Consider the following 26,722-nt stretch of genomic DNA (forward strand, 5'->3'; position numbering starts at 1 on the left):
TTAATTTGCTTTACATTGTTTTGTGAGTAAAATTTCAGCTGTAAATTGAAATATACTCAGCTGCCAAAGTCTCTCCTTTCTGTCTCTTCTTCCCAGCCTCTCTTATTTTCTCTTCGAGTCTCCCTATTTTTTATTCAAATGACCATGGAACAAATATCTTGCTGCATGTAAGTTCCCTAGTTTCTAAGATAGCAAATTGCTAAAAACTTATAATTTGAGACATAGCAATTAGTCTTAAAATATTTTAACATCACATGTGGAAAATTCCATTACAGATAATACCTTTACCCTCAGTGTGTCAAGTCTTGTAATAATCATGAAACCTAGGGAAATCTGGTCAGTCATGCAGTTCAATGCTGTTTTATTAACTATAATACAGAATCATATTAATATTTCCCACTTTATTAAGTTAATATTTATCAAATTTAGGAGGAAGGAAGATTTTTTTCCTCAACAGCTTTTGAATTTGTGGCTCTATTTGTTATTTTCAGGAGCTGCTTTTTCCTATAGAAGTTCACTTTGAACTTTAAGAATCATATGAAAGCATTACTCTATGCCAAAATATTTAAATAATGTGTTTAGAATTGTCACTATGAGAGTTTAATTTTTTACTTGAGATGCAGACTTCCTAAAAACCAACTTCTCAGCATCTAGAGCCAACTTTTCAAATTTTTAAAGAATAATGCAAGTTTGATTTTGAAGGTCCTTTTAAAACAAGTTCTGTATTTTGTGAGCCTGTTTACATTGGCCGAGGCTGTCACAGTTGTTCAGATTCATCGTGTAAAAGCCATATGCAGTTTGTTTCTCCTCTAAAGTTAGATTGTTAACTGTTGGGCTCATAGACTAACTTTTTTGAATTTTTCTTGTTTCATATTCAGAGATGTACAGACTAGGCAACCAATGAGATCCAATCACATCTTAGCACTGAGAAAGTGCCCAAACCTTCTTTTTCAGAATTCTTATGAAAAACAAAGCTTTTTGTAAGGTTACTATGGATATTTATGGATTATCCGTTTACTTTACTTTTTAAAAGATTTATTTATTTGTTGAATGGCAGAGATATAAAGAAAGGAAGGGATAGACACACACACAGAGAAAAACAGAGAGAAAGAACAGAAAAAGAAGACAAAGAACCATCTTCGTCAGCTAGTTGACTCTCCAAATGGCTGCAATGGCTGGGACTGGGCCAGACCAAATCTAGGAACCTGAAAATTCCCTCTTGGTGTACCTACCAAGTGACAAGGGTCCAATTAGTTGGCCACTTTCTGATGCTTTCCTAGGCTCATTATCTGGGAGTGGATTGGAAGTGTAGCAGCCAGAATTTGAACCAACACCCATATGAAGTGCTGGCTTCATAATCAGCAGCTCAACCTGATATTCTGAAATGTCAGTCCCTGGAATAACCATTTCTAATGTACCTGAAGGTTGGTTTTAAAATGGAGCATAAAGATGAAATGGCAACAAGCATCTAACAAGCTCTCTCTGGATTAACTTTAGTAAAACCTCAGGGATACCTCCACGATGAATGGGCCTGTAAGGTCTCGGACTGTTTGAAGCACACACAGATTACATTTAGGGAAAGCAAAGATTTACATTGTTTTGAAAGGACTTTGCAGCAGCTACCATATTGCTCTGTTGAGAGACACCTATAGAGACGGTGTCGTGGAAGATCACTGTGCTTTCAAGCCATGAAGGAATCTGAGAGCTGCTCACGAGACAACAGGGATTAGAAAAACACATGTAGGAGGTGACTAAAACCCCAGCTAGGGCACCTAGATCCTAGAAACCGTTACTATCAAGTGTTAATTTTCCTGATATAATGTTAGCAAAAGAGGTAGTGCCTGCAAGTTAGTAAGAAGCATTAGAAAGCCCCCCAAAGAGGACCTATGGCTACTAAAGAGAGTGAATTACAATTTAAGTTCTTATCAGAGTAATCACAGATGAGGCAGGAGAGAAATTCCCAGTCCTCTTTTCATCCCCTTCCATAAATAAGCAATGTTCTTTTGAATTCAAGAGAAATATAATAAATGTTGACCTTTCCATATACTTCAAGCTGAAGGGAGGGAAGAATATTTCCCTATCAATAAATCTGAGATAAGCAGAGACTCAGAAACTTAATATGGCCTTTTCTGAGTAAAGAACTTTGGACTGTAGCTCAACCTTCAGATTTCCAATAATTACAATGATATTTATTGATCCCATACTGAACGTCATTCATGATCTTAAGTATTTTGATATTCAATGACTTAATCCAATAAATTTTATGCCCTTTTTAAGAATAAGGAAAAGCGGGCCCGGCTCAGTGGCGCAAGTGGTTAAGCTCTTCGCCTTGCACGCCCGGGATCCCATATGGGCGCCGGTTCTAATCCCGGCAGCCCCGCTTCCCTTCCAGCTCCCTGCCTGTGGCCTGGGAAAGCAGTCGAGGACAGCCCAAAGCTTTGGGACCCTGCACCCCTGTGGGAGACCCGGAAGAGGCTCCTGGCTTCGGATCGGCATAGCATTGGCCATTGCGGGCGCTTGGGGAGTGAATCATCAGACGGAAGATCTTCCTCTCTGTCTCTCCTCTCTGTATATCCGCCTTTCCAATAAAAAAAATAATAAAAATAAATCTTTTTTAAAAAGAAGGGAAAGCTAAGTACAGAAAAATTAACTTTCATCGCTTCTCAGCCTTTTGGCTAAGATCAAGTGCAGGAAAATTAAATTTCACAAAATCACTAATTCTTAAATGCTTATATACAGTGTGGCATGAACAGAATTGGAACGGGGTGACTTGGAATTGAGAAAATAAAAAATGAGACAGACATAAGAGTATGAAAGCAGTAGGCCATAAGCAAGCCCCCTTCTCTAAGGAAGAAAATCAAAGAAGAAAGTTCATTGCCTCAATATTTTATTGAAATACTTGGGAAGTCAAATTATAGGAGTTGATGTGGCTCAAACATTGATAGTTATGTCCCATATTGATGTTAGCCAGTCAATGCTTGATGATCAAGAGGTAACAATGTGACCCAAGTATGGAAGCCAGTATATGACTGTCCCATAGATATCTTTTTTGTTTTTTTTTTATTTCATTTCATTTCATGACACAGTTTCATAGGCTCTGGCATTCCTCCAACTCCTCCCCATACCCTCACCCCATGGTGGATTCCTCCACCTTGTTGCAGTATTACAGTTCAAATCCAGTCATGATTCCTTCATTACAAGCATGTACCATGCATAGAGTCAAGCATCTTATTGTCCAGATAAATTCAACAGTTTCCTGGGGAGACCATCCTTGGTCTGCAAGCAGAGCTGGCAGAATATCATCGTTGTTGATGTTATGTTGTGGCTTTTCATTGGACAGGATAATATTCTGCCATAGATGTCTTAAAACTCACAATCCTGTGGCCTTGAACCATTGCCCAACTGAAGACCCTCATTAATACGCCTCGACCTTGGTCTCAGACTTGCAGACCATTGCCTGCTGTCAATCTCTGACACTAGCAGTCTGTTAACTCAAGATTCCTGACACCGTTTGCCCTGCTCATCCATATGAAGTCACGCTGTTATTTTTTGTGACAATAAAACATAACAGGCTAACTTTAGAATTATGCTGTAAACCACTACTCACACAGTATGATAGATGGAGGTTCCTCAAATGTAGTGACAACCTCATTCCCAGAATCTATGATTGTCACATTACATGGTGGAAGAGATTTTGCAGTATGAAGAAGTTCAAGGTTTTGTCATAAGATCATTTCCCAGGTGTGTGCAAAGTAATCATTTAGTCCTAAAAATGGAGAACCTGGGAAACTTAGAGATTAAGTCACCAACTGAGACACCCACATTTCACACCAAAGTCCCTGAGCTGAACTAAATTCCCTCATCCAGATTCTAATTCCAGGAAACAGATCTTAGGATAAACTGATGATAGTTCAAATTGGATTCTCACCCCCCTTGGATTACTTGGATTAAATTCCCAACTCGTGGCTTCAGCTTACAATTATTGCATGTAGGTAAAGAGTGGGGCAGCCAGATGAGTGAGAGCGCCTCTCTCTCTCTTTCTCTCTTTCTCTCTCTCTCTCTCTCCCTGTTCAAATCCAGTCATGATTCCTTCATTACAAGCATAATTCAACAGTTTCCTGGGGAGACCATCCTTGGTCTGCAAGCAGAGCTGGCAGAATATCATCGTTGTCTCTCTTTTTCTCTCTCTCTTACTCTCAATCTTCTTCTTGAGTAAATAATTTTTTCTGCAGTGAATGGAGACTTTCCAAGCTATAGTCAGGAAGAGATGCAGCAACAAAAAATTAATCAGAGAAATACACCAACTGTGGAAGAAAAGGAACATGAGCCAAGGAATATGGACATTTCCTCAAAACTAGAAAAGGCAGAAAAATCAATCCTCTCTTGGAGATTTGACACACAAGAATATAACCTTGCGAACATGATATATTAGTCCAGTGAAATCTGCACTGGACTTCTAACATAGAATTATAAAATATAAATTTGCAATGTGCTAGTACACTCAGTCAGTAGTGTTTTGTTGCAACAGTAGAAAATGAATATACAAATAATGCATAACTGGAAAAGGGAGCTAGTGCTACAGTGCCCATCCTTGGGCAAAATTATTTATGATCTTAGGTCTATAGAGTGTTTCACTAGTTTTGAATATATTACATAATAGTTTGTCCCACTTTTGGAATTCTACCAGATGTTGGGAGAAATTGAACCTATTTTAAATCTCCACAGCAAAGTCCAGAATTGATGTTACTGTTTGAATCTTTGCTTACATACAAAATGCCTTCCTATTGTCTAGAAGTTAGGATGTAACTTTTCACCAAACAGCAGCAAGTTAGTGCTCTAATTTTCAGAGCAAAAAGATATGATTAATCCTTTCCAAATTTTGCCATCAATGCCAAAGTTCTTTGAAGTGTCAGAGCCACATGAATTGCTAAAAAGGTGATACATTTCTACAATGAACTTTCAAAGCAGTTAAAGCTTCCATATTTCTCATCAATATTCAATGTTATAAAAAAAACCACAAAAATGGGTTGAGATTTATTTGGCTTTTTCATACAACAGCAGTTTTATACAAAAGTAAGTTTAAAAAAATAGAGTACTCTCTTTTGAATGTACTCTTTGGGGAAATATTCTACCTCCACAGATAATGAATGCCACAGGCCAATATCAAATATAACAGTTATTGTCTTTTGCTTCCATGAATGTAGCAATATGCTGGCTGACAGGATATCTATTTAATGGCAGTAGCAATTTCAAAGTTGATGAAATATATTGATTGAAAATATCTAATAAAAATTTAGAAAAACGCAACAAATGGGTTTTTTTGGAAGACTCGGGTTATCATAAGAGAAAATTTCAAAGCAAGTCTTAGAATAGCAATTGGACCCTGCAGAGCCACATGATGGATGAAATTCCACCGCCACAGACACTACATTTGTATTATTTCAACAGTTCGTTTGTAGGGTATTGTTAGCTCTTCCATGCACTGCAGATATGATGTTCATAATTTGTCTCCTGTGGTCTGAATTCAAACATTATTAACCATGTTCCTGTACAATAAACTGAAGAAGAAAAATCAAAAACTGAAGAAAGAGAATCAAAATTTAGCATTGGGGTAAGATAATAGAAAAACAACTTCACCTCCAGCAACCAGAGGTGTAGTAGCCTATTTGCAGCAATAGCATCATTCTGCCTATTGCACAGAGACCCTCAGAGCTAAGAGAGGGAAAACTGGAGGGAGTAGTCACATACAGAGCTTCCTGGACTGATGGGGTATGAGAACTATGACTGCCAAAAGCACTGTGCAGATTATATTTGTTGTCACAACCTGTGCCGTTCAGTGGGCTGGTGCGTTATTAATTTTGCCTTATTTATCAGACCTTTTCCAAACTCATTTTTTTCTTTCTGAATTGACCATCTGTGTAATTGAAATCGCCCAAACTGTTTAAACATCACTCTTAACACTAGCATGATTATCCTAAGTTTATATCTGTTTGAACTGTTTTCTTATTGCTATAGCTAGTGTATAATTATAGTAGAAAAATAAGAAAACATATTTAAGCCCAAAAAATCTGATATTTCATTATCCAATATTATCACTGTTAATAATACAAATGATAACTCTTCATATAAATGTATTTCAGTAAAAAGTATTACCAGAACCATGTCATGTGTAACCTGCTTGTGCCACTAAATATTCATGCACTTCTATTTAGTCAACTGGGACTTAATGTTTAATGACAATATACTATTTTACTGCATGGATTTGCTGTAACTTCTCTATTCACTACTGTGTTATTAGTGATTTAAGTATTGCTTGAATTTTTGTTATTATCCAGCAATTTTCTTTCCATTCCATACACCTAAATACTAGAAGTTCACAGTAACTTAGAAGTTGCAAAGCCTATCTGTGGCTTCATTTTTATTTATTTATTTATTTTTATTAGAAAAAGCAGATTTACAGAGAGAAGGAGAGCCAGAGAAAAATCTTTCACCTACTGGTTCACTGCCCCAAGTGACCGCAATGGCCAGACCTGAGCCAATCTGAAACAAGGAGCAAGCAACTTCTTCCAGGTTTCCCATGTGAGTGCAGGATCCCAAGGCTTTCAGCCATCCTCTTCTGCTTTCCCAGGCCATAAGCAGGGAGCTGGATGGGAAGTGGAGCTTCCAGAACAAGAGCCAGTACCTAGATGGGATCCCAGAGCATGCAAGGCTAGGATTTAGCCACTGGTTTATCACACCAGGTCTTGCAGCTTCATTTTAAATGGGAGAGAAAACATTAAAATCAGAAGGATAAAAATAATTCAAAATCCATGAGTGTATAAGTTTCATAAAGATTTGAAATGCTAAGGGAAGTATGGGTAAAAGTTGTTTAAATTTGGGTTAGTTTGTTAAACCATTTACATTACATACATACACACATATATAGAAATATGGGTTAAAGTAAAAGTCATTAAGTTTACAGACCCACCAAATATCATGATTTTCTGAATACTAAACAGGAATATTAAAATGTTATCTTATTTTTATAAAGAATTCTCTAAAATTTAAAGTAATTATATCTGTAGTAACATTAATTCACAAACTTTAAAATTCATCTTTTCCAAGTGCAATACTATGATAGTTTTTGCATATTCAGAGTTTTGTAACAACCACCAATTTAATTTCATAACTTTTATGTTTTCTTTTTTCATGGCAAAATCACTCCTTTTAGTTTTGATGATGTTTACATAGTTGACCAGAGTGGGAAGAGGCAAGGATTAAGGAAAAGTGGATGAGAACATTATTTCCTTTTCTTCTTATATCTGGGAGGAGGAGGAAGATAAGGGACGAAGCAGCACCTAGCCTCCCAACTGCCCCAGTATCTGGGGATGGGGAACAGCCACCCTTTGTCATCCCAGGGTCCCTGCTATGAAGCATGCTCCAAGGACTCTACTCAAGTGGTTTTAGTAGTTCTGAAATGCTGTCAATCTCGCCACTCCTAGGATGAGGCAATCCTTCCAAGACTCATTGGTTGACACAATACACCTAGAGTCTCCAGTCACCCAAATATTTGCCTATCCAGGATATTTGACCAATTTATTTTGTCCACCTTCATCTACTATGATACCAGATGTCCTCTGCAGGGTCCAATGGACTGCCATATCTTCCATGTGTATCTGGGTATGCCATCTATTGTTGTGTCTTAGCCACTGAGAAGGCCCAGTTCTGAGTCATGCACTTAACTGTCAGACCATAGAGTCTGCAGTTCTGCCCATGGTTAGAGTTCTGAGTCCAGCAGTTCAGTTGGTGAGAATCCCCAAAGAAATCTTGTCTGAAGTGATACCAGACCTGGTTCTTGTGTGCTTGCCAGTGGAGTCTGATTCTGTCACTCACATCAGCCTGCACTCACACAGGTTGTTTCAGTTACTGAATCAGTTCTGTTTCCAGGCCAGTCTCTTACAAAAACAATGGATGCTGCAGCCCAGCCTAACCGTGCTCAGCATACATTCAGCCTTCTCATACACCAGCAGGAGCTGCAGCCAAGTCAGAGCAACCCCAAATAACCCACACTAGGTCCACCACATCCCTGGTTTCTGTGCTTGCCTATCTGTATAGCAGACTGGTTCATTCTGTCCCACATCCCATTCAGCTCTCATACATGTCAATGCACATTGAGGCCTAGCTCAGCCCAACTACCCACACTATCCAGTCCTCATTCACACTGGTGAGTACCACCATCTATCTAGCCAGGCCTGTTCCCAGCCCTGGTTCTCATGCTCACCACTGAGAGTTGCAACCCATCAGAGAGGTGTCCACAGTTTGCTTACTGGGCCCACTCCAACTCCCAGACCTTACACTCTCCAGGTAGTTCTTCACTATAGCTTGACAGGATTTACCCCAATCCCAGCATGTGCCAGCTGATGCTGCCTCAAAATCCAACCAGCCTTCACTTACTTAGACTCATGCATGCAACAATGGGTACAGTTGGTTAGCCCAGCCTGACTCTCCCGTTAACCCAGTTCTCATGCAGGCCAATAGGTGTTGTATTCCTTCCCTGCCTGGTCTGCCTCCAATGCTTGTTCTCACACTCTCCAGTGGGAGCAGTAGCCCAACAGAGGAGTCCCCCGCAGCCCCTTTATTGAACTCACACCACCCACCAAGTCTCATGTGTGCTGATGGGTGCTACATCCCATCCTGTCATGGCCTACCTCACATCAACATTTACAAGTAGGTGCTGTAGCCTGGTCCAGCCTGGTCTACCTCCAGCTCCAGTTCATGCCCTAATGAACTGTTCTCAGTCCTAGCCCTAATGTAAACTGACTTATATTTGTCCTGCACCCTGTCCTGCCCACCCCCAGACCTGACCCACATGTATGCCAATATGTACTGTAACATAGTAAGTCTGGGCAGCTCCCAGCCTTGATTCTTGTGCTCACCTGCAGGGAATGCATCCTGACAGAGGAGTTCCCCAAGCTCCTCTATCAGGTCTCTTCCCAGTGACAGATCTTGCAGACACCAGTGCGTTCTTGGCCCAGCCTGATTTGGCCCACCTCCCGTCCTGGCAGGAGCTATGGCCTTTTCCAATCAGCCCATATCCATTCTGGTTCTTGCTATTGAGTGCTACAGCCCAGTCACACCTGGTCCATATCCAGACACAGCTCTAGCATGGCTCAGTGAGTACAGAGATATAGCCCACCCCATCCTATATCTTCCCTGGCTCTCACAAACACCAGTGGGTACTATAGTCTAGCCCAATCTGGCACACCATAAACCCTGTCCACACCCATGCTGAGGGACACTGTGGTCATGTTCAGCCCAGGTCACAGCCCTCCTTCTGGTTCTCATATGCACCAGTGGGAACCACAGCCCTGTTGGAGTTTCCCCTTGGCTCCCCAATTAGACCTGTTCTCAGCCGCCAATACCTGGCATGCCATTGGCTGCTCTAACCCAGTTCGACATAGCCTATTCCCCGTCTTGGCCTTTGTCATCAAATGCTGCAGTCTCACCTGTCTCAGCCTGTCCCCAGTTGCAGATTTCGCTGGCAGGTGCTATAGCCTTGCCCTGCCCAGTCTACTCCCATCCCTGGCTCATGCAAACCAGTAGGTGTGATAGCATAGCCTGGCATGACCCACACTCCAGTCTGACTCCTACAGTGAGCAAGCTCCTCCAGTGAGCTAAGGTTGGCCTGGCCCTTCCTGGGCTCCCCACCTCCAGAACCAACCCACATGTTTGCCAATGAGTGAAGCTATCTTGCCCAACCTGATCAGCACCCAGCCAACTCACAGGCTCACCAGTGAGAGCTACAACCCCCCAGGGGAGCTCCCCAAATTCCTCCATCAGGTCCACTCCCAGACTTAGATCTCACATGTGCCAGTGGGCGCTAGACCCTTACTTGGCATAGTCTGCCCTCTTTACCCCAACCTTATATGAGCTAGTGGATGTTGCAGCCCAGCCCACCCCACACCCTATTCTTGGATGCACCTGTGGGTGCTACATCCTGGACCATTCCAGCCTGTTCCCAACCCCAGTAATCTCTGTGTGTCAGAGGGTTTCATGGTCATGCCTAGCTCAACCCATCAACATTCCCAGCTCTTAAGCAAACCAGCAGATATTACAGCTCCACAGGGGTGGGCCCATATACCCACCACAGAATCTACCCCAGACCTGATTCTCTTGTGTGCTGGTTAGTGTCATGGCCCCAGCCTAACATCATCCATCCCGTGTTCTCTCACTGGTGGGTACTAGTGGGTACTGTGATCTAGCCTCACCAGGTAGGCCCCTGGTCCTAGCTTTTGTGTGCACCAGTGGGTGGTTGATGCTTACTAGCCCAATTCAGATTTCCCACTTGGTTGGGTGCATCACTCTTATAATGGTTTTAAGGTTTATCCATGCTATAGCATGTGTCAGTACTTCAGTCTGTTTTATTTCCAAATAATATTCCATTCCATAGCAATCATAAATTGATGCATATTTTTTACAGTTTGTTGTCTATCATTAATACTTGCCAGGCTGCTTTGTCATGACCATCTTTGACTCATTGGAGTTAGAAACTGTTCCATATTTCTCTGTATATCATGAAATCAATGCCCAATGTGTAGTATGGATTCAGCAAATGTTTGCTTTATTCATATGACCAACAAAGTTTATTTGACTGTTTCATAAATTAGATTCACTTCTTCGAGTATTTTGTAACAATATAGACATAAACTTTATTTAAATGCATGTTGTAGTTGTTTGATTTTCTCCTATATAATTAATATTAAAATTCATATTAATACATGCATGTGTAATTCTAGTTAACAATTTTAAGTATATGTTGAAATTATAACCAAATAGAAGACTTTTAGTAAAATTGTTTATTTAATAGAGAGAGAGAAACAAAGGGAAAAAAGAGAGGGATAGAAACAGAGAGGGAAAAATCTTCAATCAATTGGTTCATTCCCTAGATAGCCACAACTTTTGGCCAAACCCAAGTCAAGAAAGAGCCAGGAACTTCATCTGAGTCTCCCATGCAGGTGGCAGGGGCTCAGCACTTGGACTACGTTCCACGGCTTTGTGCAGACCATTATCAGAGAGCTGAATCAGAAGTAGACCAGCTAGGATTAGAACTGGCCCTGTATGAAGTACTGGCATCCCAGGCACTTATACTCTGTACCACAACACCAGCCCCATAGCAGATATATTTTTATGTTAAGTTTTTACATTTTTAATACAAAAGCTCCTAGCTCCTGATTTCAAATCAGCTCTGCTCCAGCCATTGTGACCTTCACTCACAGGGAATGAACCTGTGAGTGAAAGATCTTTCCCTTCTCTTCATAAATTTCCCAAGGAAAATAAATTGTTTAAAAAAAAAAAGATTTTTTTTTTTTTGCAGAAGAACACATTGCTTTTATTAAACCTGGTTGGGTGAATGATGCCTTGGTTAAAATATAATATTAATCTTGAAGCTTACCTGTGTAAACTTTTTAAAACTATTTTTATTATTTCTAATATGAATGAAAATTTGTTTAGTAGATCTAGGTTTTGGTAATAGAATCCTAACCTTTGTTACTTCTGACTTATAGGGTATCTTTGTTACTAGGGTTCAGCCTGATGGACCAGCATCCAATCTACTACAGCCTGGTGATAAAATCCTTCAGGTAAGACAAATAAAATCAATGCATGCAGAATGTCAACACTGACATGAATGTGTAGCCATGGTATTAAATTAAATGACTTGAGTAATGTGATTGGAAATAAGCCCTTTTTTCTTTCCTTTTTTCTTCTTCTTTTTTGTTTATTTTCTTAATTATCATTTGGTTAAGAAGCAAGTTAAAGCATTTCAATCTGATATAATCCCATATCCCTAGCACCTTATATGGGATCTAATACATAAGTGCCCTACACTTCAGTTCAACTACGTGGAATTACTTAGTAATATAAGAGTTTAGATTGTAGATATATGTATGTAATACATATGATATGTATTTATCTGTGCGTAGTTATCAAATAAAATAATAAATGTATCTAAATGGGGTTGTGGTGAAATCGTAGATAAGGAAGAATTGATGCTCATTTACTTTTTCAACTGTATGATTGAATGCTGTGAGACTTGCATTATATGCCTTTCTTGTCCCCAGCTAAGCAAAAGTTCACCTGTAAACAAGGTGATTTTTCAAGATGTATTTTCTAGTGAAAAAAGCACACAGCTCTGCATGTCAAAAAGGGATCACGCTAGTAAACAGTTAAGGAAATGCTTGGCTACTTGATACTAGTAAGAGGCACTTTGATCATTTCTTACATTACAGGTAAAGTTCTTTGACACTATCAACATAAAGATTCAGTATTTTATTCTTGATCATAGAAACTTATCACTGTTTTTAAAAAAACAGGATACCTTGAATTTCTGATATTTGGCCATTTCTAGCAATTATAAAGTGGCTTAACATAATACATTGAAGATTTACAGGCACTGAGATATCCAGACATGTGAGAAAGGAAATTTAGTTAATCAATACAAGTGCAATTCTAAGGATGTAAGGGCCCCTCAACTCAGCTCTGAGAGAATTGTTATGTGCCATATTCTGAACTCTCAAAAAATTCTAGTAAAACAGATAACCTGTGTAGCTCAATACATATGTTTAGCAAGATCACTTTCACAGTTTCCTCTCAGAAGTGTTGTAAAGCACCTATTAAAATCATTATCAGGGGCCCAGCGTGGTGGACTAGGCGGCTAAAGTCCTCGCCTTTAACACGCCAGAATCCCATACGGGCACCGGTTCTAATCCCAGCAGCTCCACTTTCCATCCAGCTCCCTGAGAAAGCAGTTGAGGACAGCCCAAAGCCTTGGGACCCTGCACCCGTGTGCAAGACCTGGAAGAGGTTCCTGGCTCCTGGCTTCAGATTGACTCAGCTCCAACTGTTGTAGTCTCTTGGGGAGTGAATCAGCAGACAGAGGATCTTCGTCTCTGTCTCTCCTCCTCTCTGTATATTTTACTTTGTAATAAAAGTAAAGTAAATCTTTAAAAAAATCATTATCAGGCATAGTAAGCTAATCTTCCACCTTGACACTGGCATCCCATCTGGGTGCCAGTCCAGGTTCCAGCTATTCACTTCCAATCCAGCTCCCTACTTATGACCTGAGAAAGCAACTGAGGAACCCAGGTCTTTGGCCTCCTGAACCCAAATAGTAGACACAGTGGAAGTTCCTAACTCCTGGCTTTGGTTCATCTCAGCTCTGACCATTGAAGCCATTTGGGTAGTGAATAAGTGAATGGGAAATCTCTCTCTCTCTCTCTTTCTCTCTCTCTCTCTCTCTCTCTCTTTCAGTGTGTCCTTCTCTCTGTAACTTTGCCTTTCAAATACAAATAAAATAAAACTTTTAAAATAAATAAATAAAGGTAGTAGATTTACTTGATTTAAACAAAAACATATATGATTAGCTACCCAAGTGTTAAAACACGACACCCCACAGCACTGTGACAGCGGAAGTATCCAACAGCCTAAGTCTGTTCCATACAGACAGAAAACAAATAGAGCAATTGATATTTTGAACTAGATCATTAAAACAAAGGAAAATTTTTTACCACTTTATTATGAAAACTATGTTTTTGGATAGTCTAATTCTTTGATCTTTAGCTTTTCCATCATGCCTTTGAGTTTCCAATTCGATTATTTATAAATTAAACTGTGGTTATGTTTGCAATCCCTGTCTGTTCAAAACTCTGTTCAATAGCTTGAACAGAAAAGGCCTTTATAGAAAAGGCAACTAGGGATAAATAAACAACATAATTCTATAACACTGAGTACATGCTGCTCATTAGCAAAGGAAACTGCTGGTTAACTTTCTCTGTACTAGATTGCAAAGAAATTAGTCAATCTCAGAACCCTATTAATTAACAAATTAACTCTAGAATTAGAGCTAGAATGCTAGCCTAGGTAGAGACGCATTCCATACCTTAACACAGGACTGAGTTTCCCTCATGCATTACATAAGAGGCAAAAGAAGTATTTCTCTTCTGCTTAGATTCAGAAATAAATGTGTGTATAGCTATAGCTATAGGTATAGATATGGATGTATAGATATGTATGCACTATTGCAACATTATGTACATTAAACTCTTCTACCTGTATCTATTCTTAAAAGGGGAAAATAAGCAATTAATGTCTATTTGGTGGGTACTGGAAAGCTATTTTCTGGCTGACATTCGAGAGCCATTGTGGGTATGGACGTGAGGGTTCAGATTTCTTATCCCTGGGAGCAACAGCAATGCCACCAAAGGAATGGTTTTCAAATACAAAAGTAGGAAGGAGTTATAAGTCCAGACAGGTAAAAGCTAAGTGTACTCTAAGATTTCTGCACCCAGCTGGCTCTCCTCCCAACAACAGATGATCAGAAATGATTATTTTCTTGTTGTTATTGTTGCTACAGAACTCATTTGTATCTGGCACAATAAAGTCAAAGTCCATTTTTTATAAATAAGAGGAAGAAGCACATAAATCTTAAATAAATCATTGTATTTATAATTTCATTCATATTAATTAAAGGGAACGCAAGTGATGAACTACTTATTAAAGAAAGAAATTAGAATGACTAATTCTGAATTAAAAAAAAAAAACTGGGGAAAGAGTTTTAATAATACTGAGTGACCTAATACTTAGCAGACCGGTCTCATGTGTTCTCAATGGAATGCATTTACTTACAAAACTTAATGGCAATATAGATCTTAGAAAAGAAAGGTAAAAGGAAGAATAAAGTGAATGAATGCAGTGTGGTCTGCAGAAACAGAGCAGTAAACTTCCTTTATGATTAGGGAGAGGAGCTTTCTCTGTCCTTACTTAGTTCCAACTTTAGATCCCCACCCTCTGTCATCAGGGTCGCCCCGGAGCTCCCCTTGCCCCCAAAAAAAGCAAACAAAAAAATTAAAATAGATAGACAGAGAACAACAAGGAAAGCATAGAACCAGACAGGAAACGGTCAGCGTGTATTCACATATACCTTACTAGGTGGGACACAGAGATTAGTTGCTCCTCACTGGGGAATGGAAGAATTCTCTGCACATCGCTCCTAAAGCTGTTCTGCACCTCAACTTTTGACATATGCCTTGTTAGAGTTATAAGCCAGTTTATACTATCCTAAAATCTGCCAAGTTCAGCAAAATTATGCTTCAACACTATAAACTGCTAAATACTAAAATGGAAATAGACACGAGACAGCTGAATAGTAACCTATAGCCATTTTAAGGTGTATAGAAGCTGGTTGTATATAAACTAAAATTGTAATGTCAATGAAGTAGTCACAGGATGTGGTTAAGAACTTGCATTTTTTTAACATATTGGTCACTCAATACCATGTCAATTAATTCCATAATGTTGTAAATTGTTTTTGATGTTGTGTTTGGGGCTTTTAATTGATCAGGATGATATTCTGCCAGCTCTACCTTCAGACCAGAGATGGTCTCCCCAAGAAACCATTGAATTTATCTTGACAATAAGATGCTGGACTCTATGCTTGGCATATGTTTGCAAAGAAAAAATTTTGACTGAATTTGAACTGTAATACTGCAACGAAGTGGAGGAATCCACCATGGGGGAAGGGCGGGGGGTTGGGGAAATCCCAGAGCCTATGAAGCTGTCACATAATACAATGTAATTAATTTTTTAAAGATCTCCATAAATAAATAAATAAAACAAAGTTCCCAAGGAGTTGAGAACTTGCAGTGGATTACCTCATTGTTGTGCAAAGGGTCTCAGATGCTCTCAGCCAATCTCCTGTTTTACATTGTAAAGATGAAACTTGTATTCCACCTACAATTTACTGTTGACGTTTTTTTCTAAGGATAGAACAAATGTGTTCACTTAATATTCATGATTCATTTGGTAATATGTCTTAAAAATTAATAGCGTGCATAATGTGCTTTTAATGAAAGGGTTGGAACATTCCTTATAACAAAAAAAAATTTGTTTATTATTTATTTGATGGAGTAACAAAGAGAGAGAGAGAGAGGAGATCATCATCTCTTCGTCTGCTGGTTCACTACCAAACTGATCTCAATGGCTAGGGCTGGGTCAGGCTGGTGACAGAATCTAGGATCCAGGAGCTTCTTCTGCGTACTCCTGTGGTTACAGAGGTCCAGGAACTCGGACCGTCTTCAATTGATTTCTCAGATATATTAACAGGGAACTAGATTAACAGTGGAGCAGCCATTCAAACCAGCACCATGTGGGAGGCCAACACTGCAGCCCATGGTTTACTCCACTGCACCATAGCACCAGCCCCGATGACAATTACAGAACTTAATCTAACCCAAGAGTAAGAGCTATGAGATAGCAAGAGATACACCTTCTCCAAATCTGCCCCAGCCCTTAATTTACTAGGTAATATCTATGTTTTGTGTGTTTTATTCCTTCTACTTTTCTTACCTACCATATTTCATTCTGCTGTGATTATCAGAATGCTATTTGAATCACATGAACATGTGTGCATTAAGTTAGGATGATATTAATTAAATACATACCTATGATTTCTCTGTCATTTCACTGTTCATTTTTGCAAAACAGACTATAATTATTGAGCTTATTCAAGTGGCTTATGGTGTGACACATGAAAAAAGCTCCAAGCTGGGAGAACTGGCCCTTCCCAGCCTCACTAGATGCTTTAGAGTTTTATTATGTAGAGAGATAGAAAGATATTGAATGATAGTAACAACTCCACCTCTATCTTGACTAGTACCATAAGGAAAATATCATCGGAAGCCCCAGAACAGGTGAAAGAGAAGCTGTGTGCTCTGAGAAAACTCATAGCCTGGGAGACAAGATGAATGTACCCATTAGAAATCAAATAATTGATTCATGATTCAAAATATAGATATTATGAATAATGTTAATGAATTGAATGATTGATATGTGAGAAGTTAGGTTGGGAAGTAGAGTGGGTGATCATTCACCAGAAAAAAAATACAAGGTGTTAGCCCTTTATCTCCTTGCCTTATCCAGCAAGTCAGCAAGTGAATGGGGTAGGTGAAACAGTGGAGAGTATGAATAGTGGAGGGGTGCAGAGTATGGAGACTGAGTGTGGAGAGAACTAGAGAAAAGGGAGTTTGTCTCTAGTGGAACAAGGGTTCCTTTAACCAAGAGAAGAAGATCGTAAATAGGTAGAAGGAACACTTTTTGAGGGAACTGCCATATATTAAAAAGGAAGATCCCAGGCTCATGTATTAGAGTCACAAAAAAGAGTTTCTCATCCAGTTGAACAGAGGGTGATTATGGATTGAGGAGAGATGAGAGGATCCAGGTTTCAAGGATCAGACTGAGAAGTAAAATTAAACTCTCTAGATACCGAATTGACATATTTGTAGATAGCCGGGTTTTTGGACCATATACACGGTGCTGTACCTGTATAGAACCACTGAATTAGTGGCTCACAACTTCCATATCTACATGAAGTTTTGTTACTCCTTTAGCGACCAGTAGGTATATGTTTAGCTGTTAACAGAATTATCTTACTTAGAAAAGTAAGTCCATGCTTTAAATGTCATGTTATTTACTCTTAAAATTAAGACTCAAAATGGTCTTATATTTTTAAATAATGGTGTACATTATTCTACTAACCCTGTGACCACATTTCTCCAAGGCCATTTTTGTTTGGTTTGGTGTTCTCCTTCCTGATTAAATAAAGAGAACAGATTGCATGCATCCCATAATACAATTCCAAGAAGACAAAGACTCTTCCTTCACTTTCCTCATCGTCAAATCGTCAATCCTCTTCTCTCTCTCTCTGCGCTATAAGTCTTTTTTTTTTTTTTTTGAAATGCAGATATACAGAAAGGAGGAGAGACAGACAAAGATCTGGCCAATGATTCACTCCCCAAGCAGCCACAACAGCCAGAGCTGAGCCAGTCTGAAGCCAGGAACTTCTTCTGGGTCTCCCACACAGGTGCAGGGTCCTAAGGCTGTGGGCCATCCTTGACTGCTTTCCCAGGCCACAGTCAGGGAGCTGGATGGGAAGCAGGGCTGCCAGGATTAGAACCAGCGCCCGTATGGGATCCCAGTGTATTCAAGGCAAGGACTTCAGCTATACTCTATCGCCTTGGGCCCATCTCTATCAGTCTTTGCAAAAAAATAATTTTAATTCATTCTGTATTCACAAGCTTAATTCATTAGAAACCATAATTTTCAACAAGTGAAAAGTAGGAAGAACAAAGTTCAATCGGAATATAAACATGGGCTAGAAACAATAAACAGATCACATTTCATTCATACACGTCTTTTGGTATTCTATATCAAATGTCACATTTGAGAGAAAAATAATATTTGTCTTTCTGAGGCTAGCTTATTTCACTTACACACAGTGGTTTTCAGTTGTATGCATTTTGTTGCAAAAGATTAAGATTTCATTCTTGTTCTGTGGCTGAGTAGTATCCCACACAATATACTTACCACATTTTTTTATCAAGTCATCAGTTGATAAACATTTGATTTCATGTCTTGGCTACCTTAAATTAAGCTGCAATAAACAGAGGTATACAAATTATTGTATGCTAATTTCATTTTGTTTGGTAAATTCTCAGGAGTGGAATGGTTGGATCATCCGGCAGATCTGTTTTCAGATTTCGGAGGAATCACCATACTGCTTCCTTAACTCTTGCATTAGTTTGCTGCCACCAACAGTGTGTTAGGGCACCTTTTCTCCCCACATCCTCATCAGCATTTATTATCTGGATTTTTGGATGACAGCCATTCTAACTGTGATGAGGTGAAACTTTATCATAGTTTTAATTTGCTTTTACTGATAGCTTGTGATTCTGAGCATTTTTTTTTTTTTGTCTGCTGGCCATTTGTATTTAGTTTTAGATAAGAATTCTAGGAGAACTGCAGCATCATCTGGAAAATTTCTGCGATGTAAGCATTAACAGAAAGGCATGGTGGGTTATTTCCGCAGCTTAATATAGAATTTAAAAAGCCAGAAATCAATCGCAGACAGAGAAGTTTTGTTTGCAAAGTGACCAGGTGAACATAGAAAGAAGAGAGACAGGGAAAGCACCTCCCAGGAGAGAGCTGGAGGTGGGGTGCCTCGTGAAAGGAGAGAGGGAGAGACAGCAAATGTCTGAGGAAGGGTCCTGGGTTTTTAGAAAGTCCCTGACTTTTCCTTGTTGGGTAGAACCCACAGGTAAAAAGTTCCCGACTGGTGGTGTTTTAACCAGTTAAGAAATGGCTGGGCAATTCTTGTGCCACCTCCTTGAAGGTGTGGCCAAGATTTCAGCAGGCTTGTATGGTCTCAGGAAGCATCCAAAATTTATCCGTTTAACAAAACAATACCCAAGTATTGATGGTCTATTGGTCACATTTTTTATAGGAAAGTATTTTAAGTGACTTGTCATAGATTAAATATAGATTATGCAACATATTCAACTATATATATATATAACCCAATATTTAGTAAGAGTACTTTATCTAGTTAAAATTCTAAAGTAGGAGCTAATTCAAAGTAATTAATGTGAGGTATAATTAAATTATATAAAAATTTTACTACTTCTTATAAGACCATGAAACCTTGCCCTTATAGCTCTAATTTAATTGCTGTGTGTTTGATTTGTTCCTTACACCAATAGTTGTACTAATGCAAAATGGAAGATACACCAAAATAAAAACTATATGTTAAATGTTCCAATACCACCACTTCTCTAGTTTCGTTTCTCTTTTTGGGATCTAAGAAGATCTTTGCTATTATTCTTAATCGATTGTTATACCAACTCGGTGGCCAAGCTTTCTCCATGGCCATTTTTTTAAGCTTTGGATAAGAAAAACAGCAGAATTCCTAGGAAAATTACAGTATGGTATGGAAAGTTTCTGCAGTAGAAATGGCCATAATTCATCCACTTAACAAAACATTTGTCAAAAAGAAGTTAAAGATAAATTCCAAAAGGAGAAAGTCCAGAACCCAAGTTCATTAATTATTCATTCTTCAAGCATAAGTTTCCGAATATCTTGTCCTTCGTCAAATTGTTTCTTAACTTCAACTTAATAAGCCACCCATTTGCTTCTCATTTTTATTAAATTGCAATTTTCTCTGTACATACATTATTAAACCTATGAAAGTGTTTTATGTAAAGCATAAATGTAGTCAATTGTGGCAGTATAGTTATATTTTCAATTTTCATTGATTTAGCATTAATTGCTCAAGCCCTCTTTTACACTTATATTTTATACATATTTATAGTATCATGCTTAAGCATAAATTATAAACATTTATTTTTCAAAACATCATTGATTTATACTCTGCAATTAATAGTACAAAGTCCAGCTTTTTTTCTTTTTTTATTGTTTTTTCAACTTATTTATTTATTTTATAATCTTATATAGTTGATTAGGGTACAAAGAGTCAAGGGCTACAGGAAAGCAGACAAGACCATTATTTCCACACTAATATTGTCCTTTTTTTTTTTTTTTCGTGTACTAGGGGTCAGGGGAGAAACAAAGGGAGAAGCTCCACCCAGCCTCCCACCCATCCCAGATCCCCGATGTGGGGCATGCTCTGAGGGTCCTGCTCAAGCAGTTTCAATAGTTCAACAGCTCTGAATTGCTGCCAATCTCGCTTTCCAAGCACAATGAAATCTATTCAGAACCCACTGGCTGACATTGTCTCTTCATGGTTGGGGTTCTGAGATCAGCAGTTCAGTTACAGGGATCCCTAAAGAAACTTCGTCTGAGGTGATCCCGGACCTGATTCTTGTGTGTGCTTGCTAGTATAGGGTCCGGCACCGTCCGTCGCCCCAATCAGCGTATGCACATGCTGGTCGTGGCAGTTGCTGAGTCAATTCTGTTTCCAGCCCCATCTTCCACGGGAACCAATGGTTGTTGCAGTCCAGCCCCATCCTGCCCGCTTCATACTCAGCCGTTTTTCTTTCTTTTTTTTTTTTTTCAGCTTTCTCTCTTCATAAACAGAAAACCACCACAAAACCTTACTAGATGGAATGTCATGATTCTTTTGATATTTATTTTTACAGCCATAGCCCTACAAAATGTGTAATAATTTGATATCCTTTCTGAACTACACAAGATGTAAGCAGATACTCAAATTCATCATGTTAACAAACAGCATAAATTTGTAGCACTCTTCCACCTGGAAGATCAAAGAAGTTTCTCTAGGACTGGGATTTTATTTTCTCTTTCCATCCAATCCCCGTTTCTGATTCCCTCTGTCATTGCCTTCCGCTGGCAAAGGGATTAAGATAATGCTTCACATTAAGAAATAGCTCAATTACTACTAAACAGCTCAAAACGTTCATTACAAGTTCACAACATCCAGAAGAACAGGCTGTGCCAAGATTTAGACAGCAACAACTGTGACATGAATTATCACCTTCTCACAACTGTGTGATCTTAGGTGTTTCATGCACTCTCTCTGATCCTCCCATATTTATCTTTCAAAAACTATGGGTTAGTTGAATGAGGAACATTTTTCCTTCCTCTTTTTTTTTTCAATTTCTGTGGCTTAGTGAAAATTACATTTCTCAAACTCATGAAAGTAACTCAGAGTGATTGATTGTTTACCATGTGCCAAGCCCTGTCCTAAGTCCTGACCTTCACTCATAATCTCAGATAAACTTCCTAAAGTAACATGCCAGGTTCTTCTCTGACAATTTCAAGCTTTTCTCAGATCCTAGTAAAGGTTATTTAACAGGCCTCTTGAGGTTAGAAATATTTTTAAAGCATAAAGTGCAGAACAAAGGCGATGTGTATATGAAATATGTATTACTCCATTCAAAATTGGAAAAGCCAACTAACTGGCTACATTATCTGCACTTTTCCAATCTGTCAATTACTTTTCTTTTCCCAGTCAACTGAGTTCCAGACTGCAATGAACGCAATCACATAACTGCCAGAACCAGAGTTGGAAAGGTTTATGGTTTATTCTCACCAACTTTTGATAGTGTTGTGTTTTATTTTGGCTTAGTAAACCCACGTTTTCTATCTTACTAATTCCAATCCAGACAATCCATCATTAGAGATAGATAAACTACAGAATTGTGAGTGCCAAAAAAGCAGAAAATGTAGCAGTTCTGTGACATCAATGTGAAATGACAGCCAATTGGAATCACAGAATTGTTACCTGGGGATAATTATGTTTACAATGAAATTCGTTTACTTATACTGCTGACTCTAAACTGTAAGACAAAAAGTGTACTCTCCGGTACTAGTACCAGTGCATTTTCCCCCTGACCAACAGACAGATCCTTTAGGTATACTGGCTTATGTTGAACTTTCAATACAGATAATAAATATAATTTCATTTAGAAATGCAGTAACTAAAAACAAAATATTTTTAACAAAATGGAATGCATTTAAACTTCAAAATTTATTTATTTAAAAACTCACAGAAAACCTTGTCATAAGTCAAGATGAGATTAAACTCTACTTCAGGTACACAGCTCTATATGATATGATTGAAGTCTTGATTCAAATGCTGAGAGTGTACGTGATTGTACAATACAAAAGCGATAGTGACATGCGTACTGCCAAACCGTCTCAAAAAGGCTGCCAAACCATTCAGCACAACAGAACTGAACAACTACTACATCAAAGTTTAGCTACCTATCATTCATCACTATGCCTTTATGAATTGCACAGTGACAAGGGCATAGTGGATATTTGGTAACTATTCATTGAATTAATAAATGGGATTGAATCAGGATGAAATTAGTTACTTTTGTAGTGACAATTGTATTATGAATTTTGAAAACAGACAATTTGTTGCACCATGCTTTCTTGAATCTAATCATTAGAACAAAGTTAAAACAATGTTAAGCCACTTGCAATAATTCCCCTCTTCTTTGTGTATTTCCAGGCAAATGGACACAGTTTTGTACATATGGAACATGAAAAAGCTGTATTACTACTGAAGAGTTTCCAGAATACAGTAGACCTAGTTATTCAACGTGAGCTTACTGTCTAAATATTTTTTATAAATAGTGAAGATATGTCTAGCCAGAACTAATGTTCAAAAATAAATTTATACATAGAATCAAATTTTGCCAATTGCTGGACCAATGGCAAACGTTAGTGCCAAATGTATAATACTATATGTTAGCACTGATCATCCTTAAAAGTGTTAGCTCTATAAATATGATGTTCATGTGGTTATGTATTAGTTTTAATTGTCAGCCTATGGCTGTGCATTGGTGCAGTTTTGTTTTTGTTTTGTTTTTGTTTTTTACCAAGTAAGTTTCTTCTGAAAGTGTTTTTCATATAATTTCGGAGCACGGAAGCACATACAAGCTCTTAATGAATTCTGCTCTCCATCAGAAACACTGCCTCAAAGTTGTATATGCCTTTATATAGAAACTACAGATATAAAAAAATTGTAATTCCCATAAAATATTTCTAGCACAAGGTATATGTTGGCATATATACAAAAAGAATATAGAGAAAAACAATATTTTCATAAATGAAACATCTCGGATTGAGAAAGAAAATATATCTTAAAATAAGACTTTACTATATTGAATCTTTTTCAATAAAAATTACATGATAATGCCTTATGAGAGTAACTGTACATATGGTATAAAGTGTTTATATTTGGTTCCATATTCATTTGCTAAATTCTCATAATACAGAGTGAAATATTTCATAAATTTGCCATTTATCTCTGGGACCTGAATAAAAATAGGACAACCGAATTTGTTCAAAGCCTTTAGATAATTATAATACATTCAGAGTTAACACACAAACTAGAGGTCATTGTAGATAACTTTTTCACCACAAATTCAAGCAGTGAGCGATGGGTAGCAGGAAAGGTATTGCTTTATTTCTTTCAAGCTTATGTTGAGTATAAACTGTAACCCCATGATTTCTTTATTTGTAAATGTGAAATTTATTTGTGTGTAGTTTTATTTAATTTGGTACTTTTAATCACTTAACATGAGTTTGGGGAATTGATAAAATTTATCATTAAAAAGACTACTGTTAGTTATGGTGGGTGATTAAAAACTTCAGTATTTAAATATAAAACTTCAAATATAATTTCTCAGAGCTATGGCCTATCGGCATTATTAAAATATATCCCCCCACAAAAAAAAAAAAACCTTCAAGGTATATACAATTCTGAATGCAGTCATTCTGGAAAGATGAATGTAGTTAATGTAGGATTATCTACTTTTATATTAGAACTGTTATACAAATGATCAAAACTAATTTTGAAATCATTTAAAGTATTTCTCTATTTTAGTTATTAGCTTGATTTAAATGTTAATTTGGCATTCCATAATAATTTTTCAAAGTTGATTGTATGCATTTTCTTTCATGTTTCCACAAAGCTTTTTTATATTATGAACTCATGTCACATGTCACTGTTACAAGTATTCTAATGGGATTTTCAAACATTGGTGTCACCAAAGCTCTGAGAATAGTATTTGTAAGTTCACTGTTTTACGAGGACATTGAAAATATTGTATTTTTGTAGGATCTATTAAAATGAGTGTCACTTATTAGAAGTACAGCAGTATTTTTTTGGCAATGAAATTTGTCACTTGACAGTAAATGATACTTCACTTTATGAATGATGCACTAATTTTCGTGTTACTTTATGTTAGGGTGACATCCATGATTTTATATAGTTTGGCAATTAGCTAATGACAAAATGATTAGCCTATTTAGCATGTTTCCCAGAATAACTTTTAAATGCATTTTAATACATTCAGAGTTCCTGATGAGTGATGTCTTTCAGAGTTTAATTTCAGAATCATTGTCAAAAACTCACTCCAACCACTGTATACAGAGATTACAGAATTATCATCCTGGTGAAGATGGAGGACTTCACTGATCTCACAAGATCACTCAGAGGACGAAACAAATTCATAGGTGTAGTTAATTTAGCGGCAGTGAAACATCTTGAACCATGCCATTCGTTTTGTGAAGTTTTCTTTGAGAGAGATGGGCAAGAATCCAGATGCAGGACAGCTGCATGGTGTGCACAGCAAACCTATGGCTTCGGGAGAAGATGGAGGCACATAGCTGAGAGAGCCACAATCCTAGTAAACTGCTCTGGCATTTCAGCTGACATGGTCTTGGGCCAGCACTTTAGCTTTCTAGTCTGCAGCTCAGAAATGAGTCAGCAAAAAAGGGATTCTCTGATCAGCAAGAAAATAAATGTACCACATCAAAATACGTCATTTGTTGTTGGCAGTACGGCCTGCTGCATCTGAGAACAGGCAGGTAACCATGAAAAGAGGTCTTAGCATGACTGAAGAGAATTCACTCATCACTTGAGGCAGGGGACAGGGTGCCTGGGGAGGATTTTATTGATTCTTAATCAGCCAAGCCCACCGATCTTTTAGTATTGACATTTTTTGAGAGTAGCTGATTTTGCTGCCTGAAATCAGAGTCTGGTTCGTGTTAACAATAAAAGAAGTCAGGGGTGTGCCTTTAAAAATCCAAAACAAGCAAGGTGATTCCAACAGACTACCTCTTGGTCTTTAATTTTTACTGTAATCTGCTGAAGAAGCTGTTAGTATGTGATGGGTGATGTTGCGTAAGAGTACAGTTGGAAAGAAAAATAGCTGTAAAGCATTAGTAGCATGCCTGTAGATTTTACAAGACAAAATGACATTAGTGAACAATTATAAAAACTACTTACAAGGTTTGTAGTTCTTTGTTGTAAAATCTCTCTTAAGGTAACTCCCCCACTTCCATACAACACAGATTGCCTAAATACACTTGACAATTTATAAAAATAAGTTTGTTTTTTTGGTAAGGAATGCTCAAAAAAGACAGTATGATATACAAATATTGACATCATGCTAATTGCTCTTTGAAACCGATAGATTCCATAGATTCGTAATTGTGTAAACATCAGATTATCTTGGCTGTTGCCAGGCCTAACTTGACCAACATTGCCATAAAAAACAGCTTTAATCCTAAAAATGACTGCACACATTTTACTAACATACTTGCAATTGTAGCAGTAAAATGTCTTGACCAGTTGTGTCAACAAAAAGGTAAACTCAAAGGGAAGAAAATGTTGGAAAAGTTAGATTATATGTTCAAACATTAAGTGAAAAATGCTTGACTTTGCCAAAATGAATAGACAAAGAAACCAGAAAAAAAACTTTATTTTTGAATCATAAAATGTATTTAAAGCTTTGCAGAACACACTGTTCTTGACCATCTGTTTTCCTTTCAGCTCCTATGCTGACCAAGATTAAGAATGTATATTTTATTGAATATACTATTATCAAAAGGCAAGAATAAAGTAAAGTCAGACCAAAATAAAGCCTTATTGGTATGGAATTGTACTCTAAGTCTTTGGTAAATGCAATCACATAATTCAGTCAGATAATCCAAACAATCAATTTCTTGTTGTCCTTTGACATCACAACTAAATTCAATCAGATAATTCAATCAGAAAATTCAATTTAGATGGTCAATGTTTCAAGGACTCTGGCTTACTAACCAAATAGCAGATTATGTAACACTAGAGTCGTAAAAAGTTGTGCAAGTAAGAAAATCTGTTAACTTAGAAAAACAACTTGATTCCAGTAAGTTCCTTTCACAGAAATATGAAATGTTTCTGAGGCTTAATAAAATGTTCAAACACTGGTTAGTGAACCGCCCTCTCTTACAGTGGTAGCTCCATAATCACAAGGGAACTAGGGCAAAATCTCCAGATTTCTGATAATGTGCATGAACTTGTTTTCATCTTACAATACAACTGATTTCCATTTTGAAAATCACCTTACTTTGGCTCAGAATATTTCCCATTATCTAC

General features: G+C 37.9%; 1 protein-coding gene across 1 annotated transcript in view; it reads left to right on the forward strand.

The window, feature by feature from the left end:
- LRRC7 (leucine rich repeat containing 7) overlaps positions 1 to 22,912 on the forward strand; it is a 444,758-nt gene extending 421,846 nt beyond the window's left edge. Inside the window, exons 26-27 of the mRNA XM_040987263.1 lie at positions 11,544 to 11,618; positions 22,805 to 22,912. Coding sequence (XP_040843197.1) covers positions 11,544 to 11,618; positions 22,805 to 22,912 — 183 coding nt within the window. The remainder of the gene's footprint in view (positions 1 to 11,543; positions 11,619 to 22,804) is intronic.
- Positions 22,913 to 26,722: the final 3,810 nt, after the last annotated feature.

Source organism: Ochotona curzoniae, unplaced genomic scaffold (assembly GCF_017591425.1).
Source record: "Ochotona curzoniae isolate NIBS_2020 unplaced genomic scaffold, NIBS_Ocur_1.0 contig_4612, whole genome shotgun sequence".
Taxonomy (NCBI): domain Eukaryota; kingdom Metazoa; phylum Chordata; class Mammalia; order Lagomorpha; family Ochotonidae; genus Ochotona; species Ochotona curzoniae.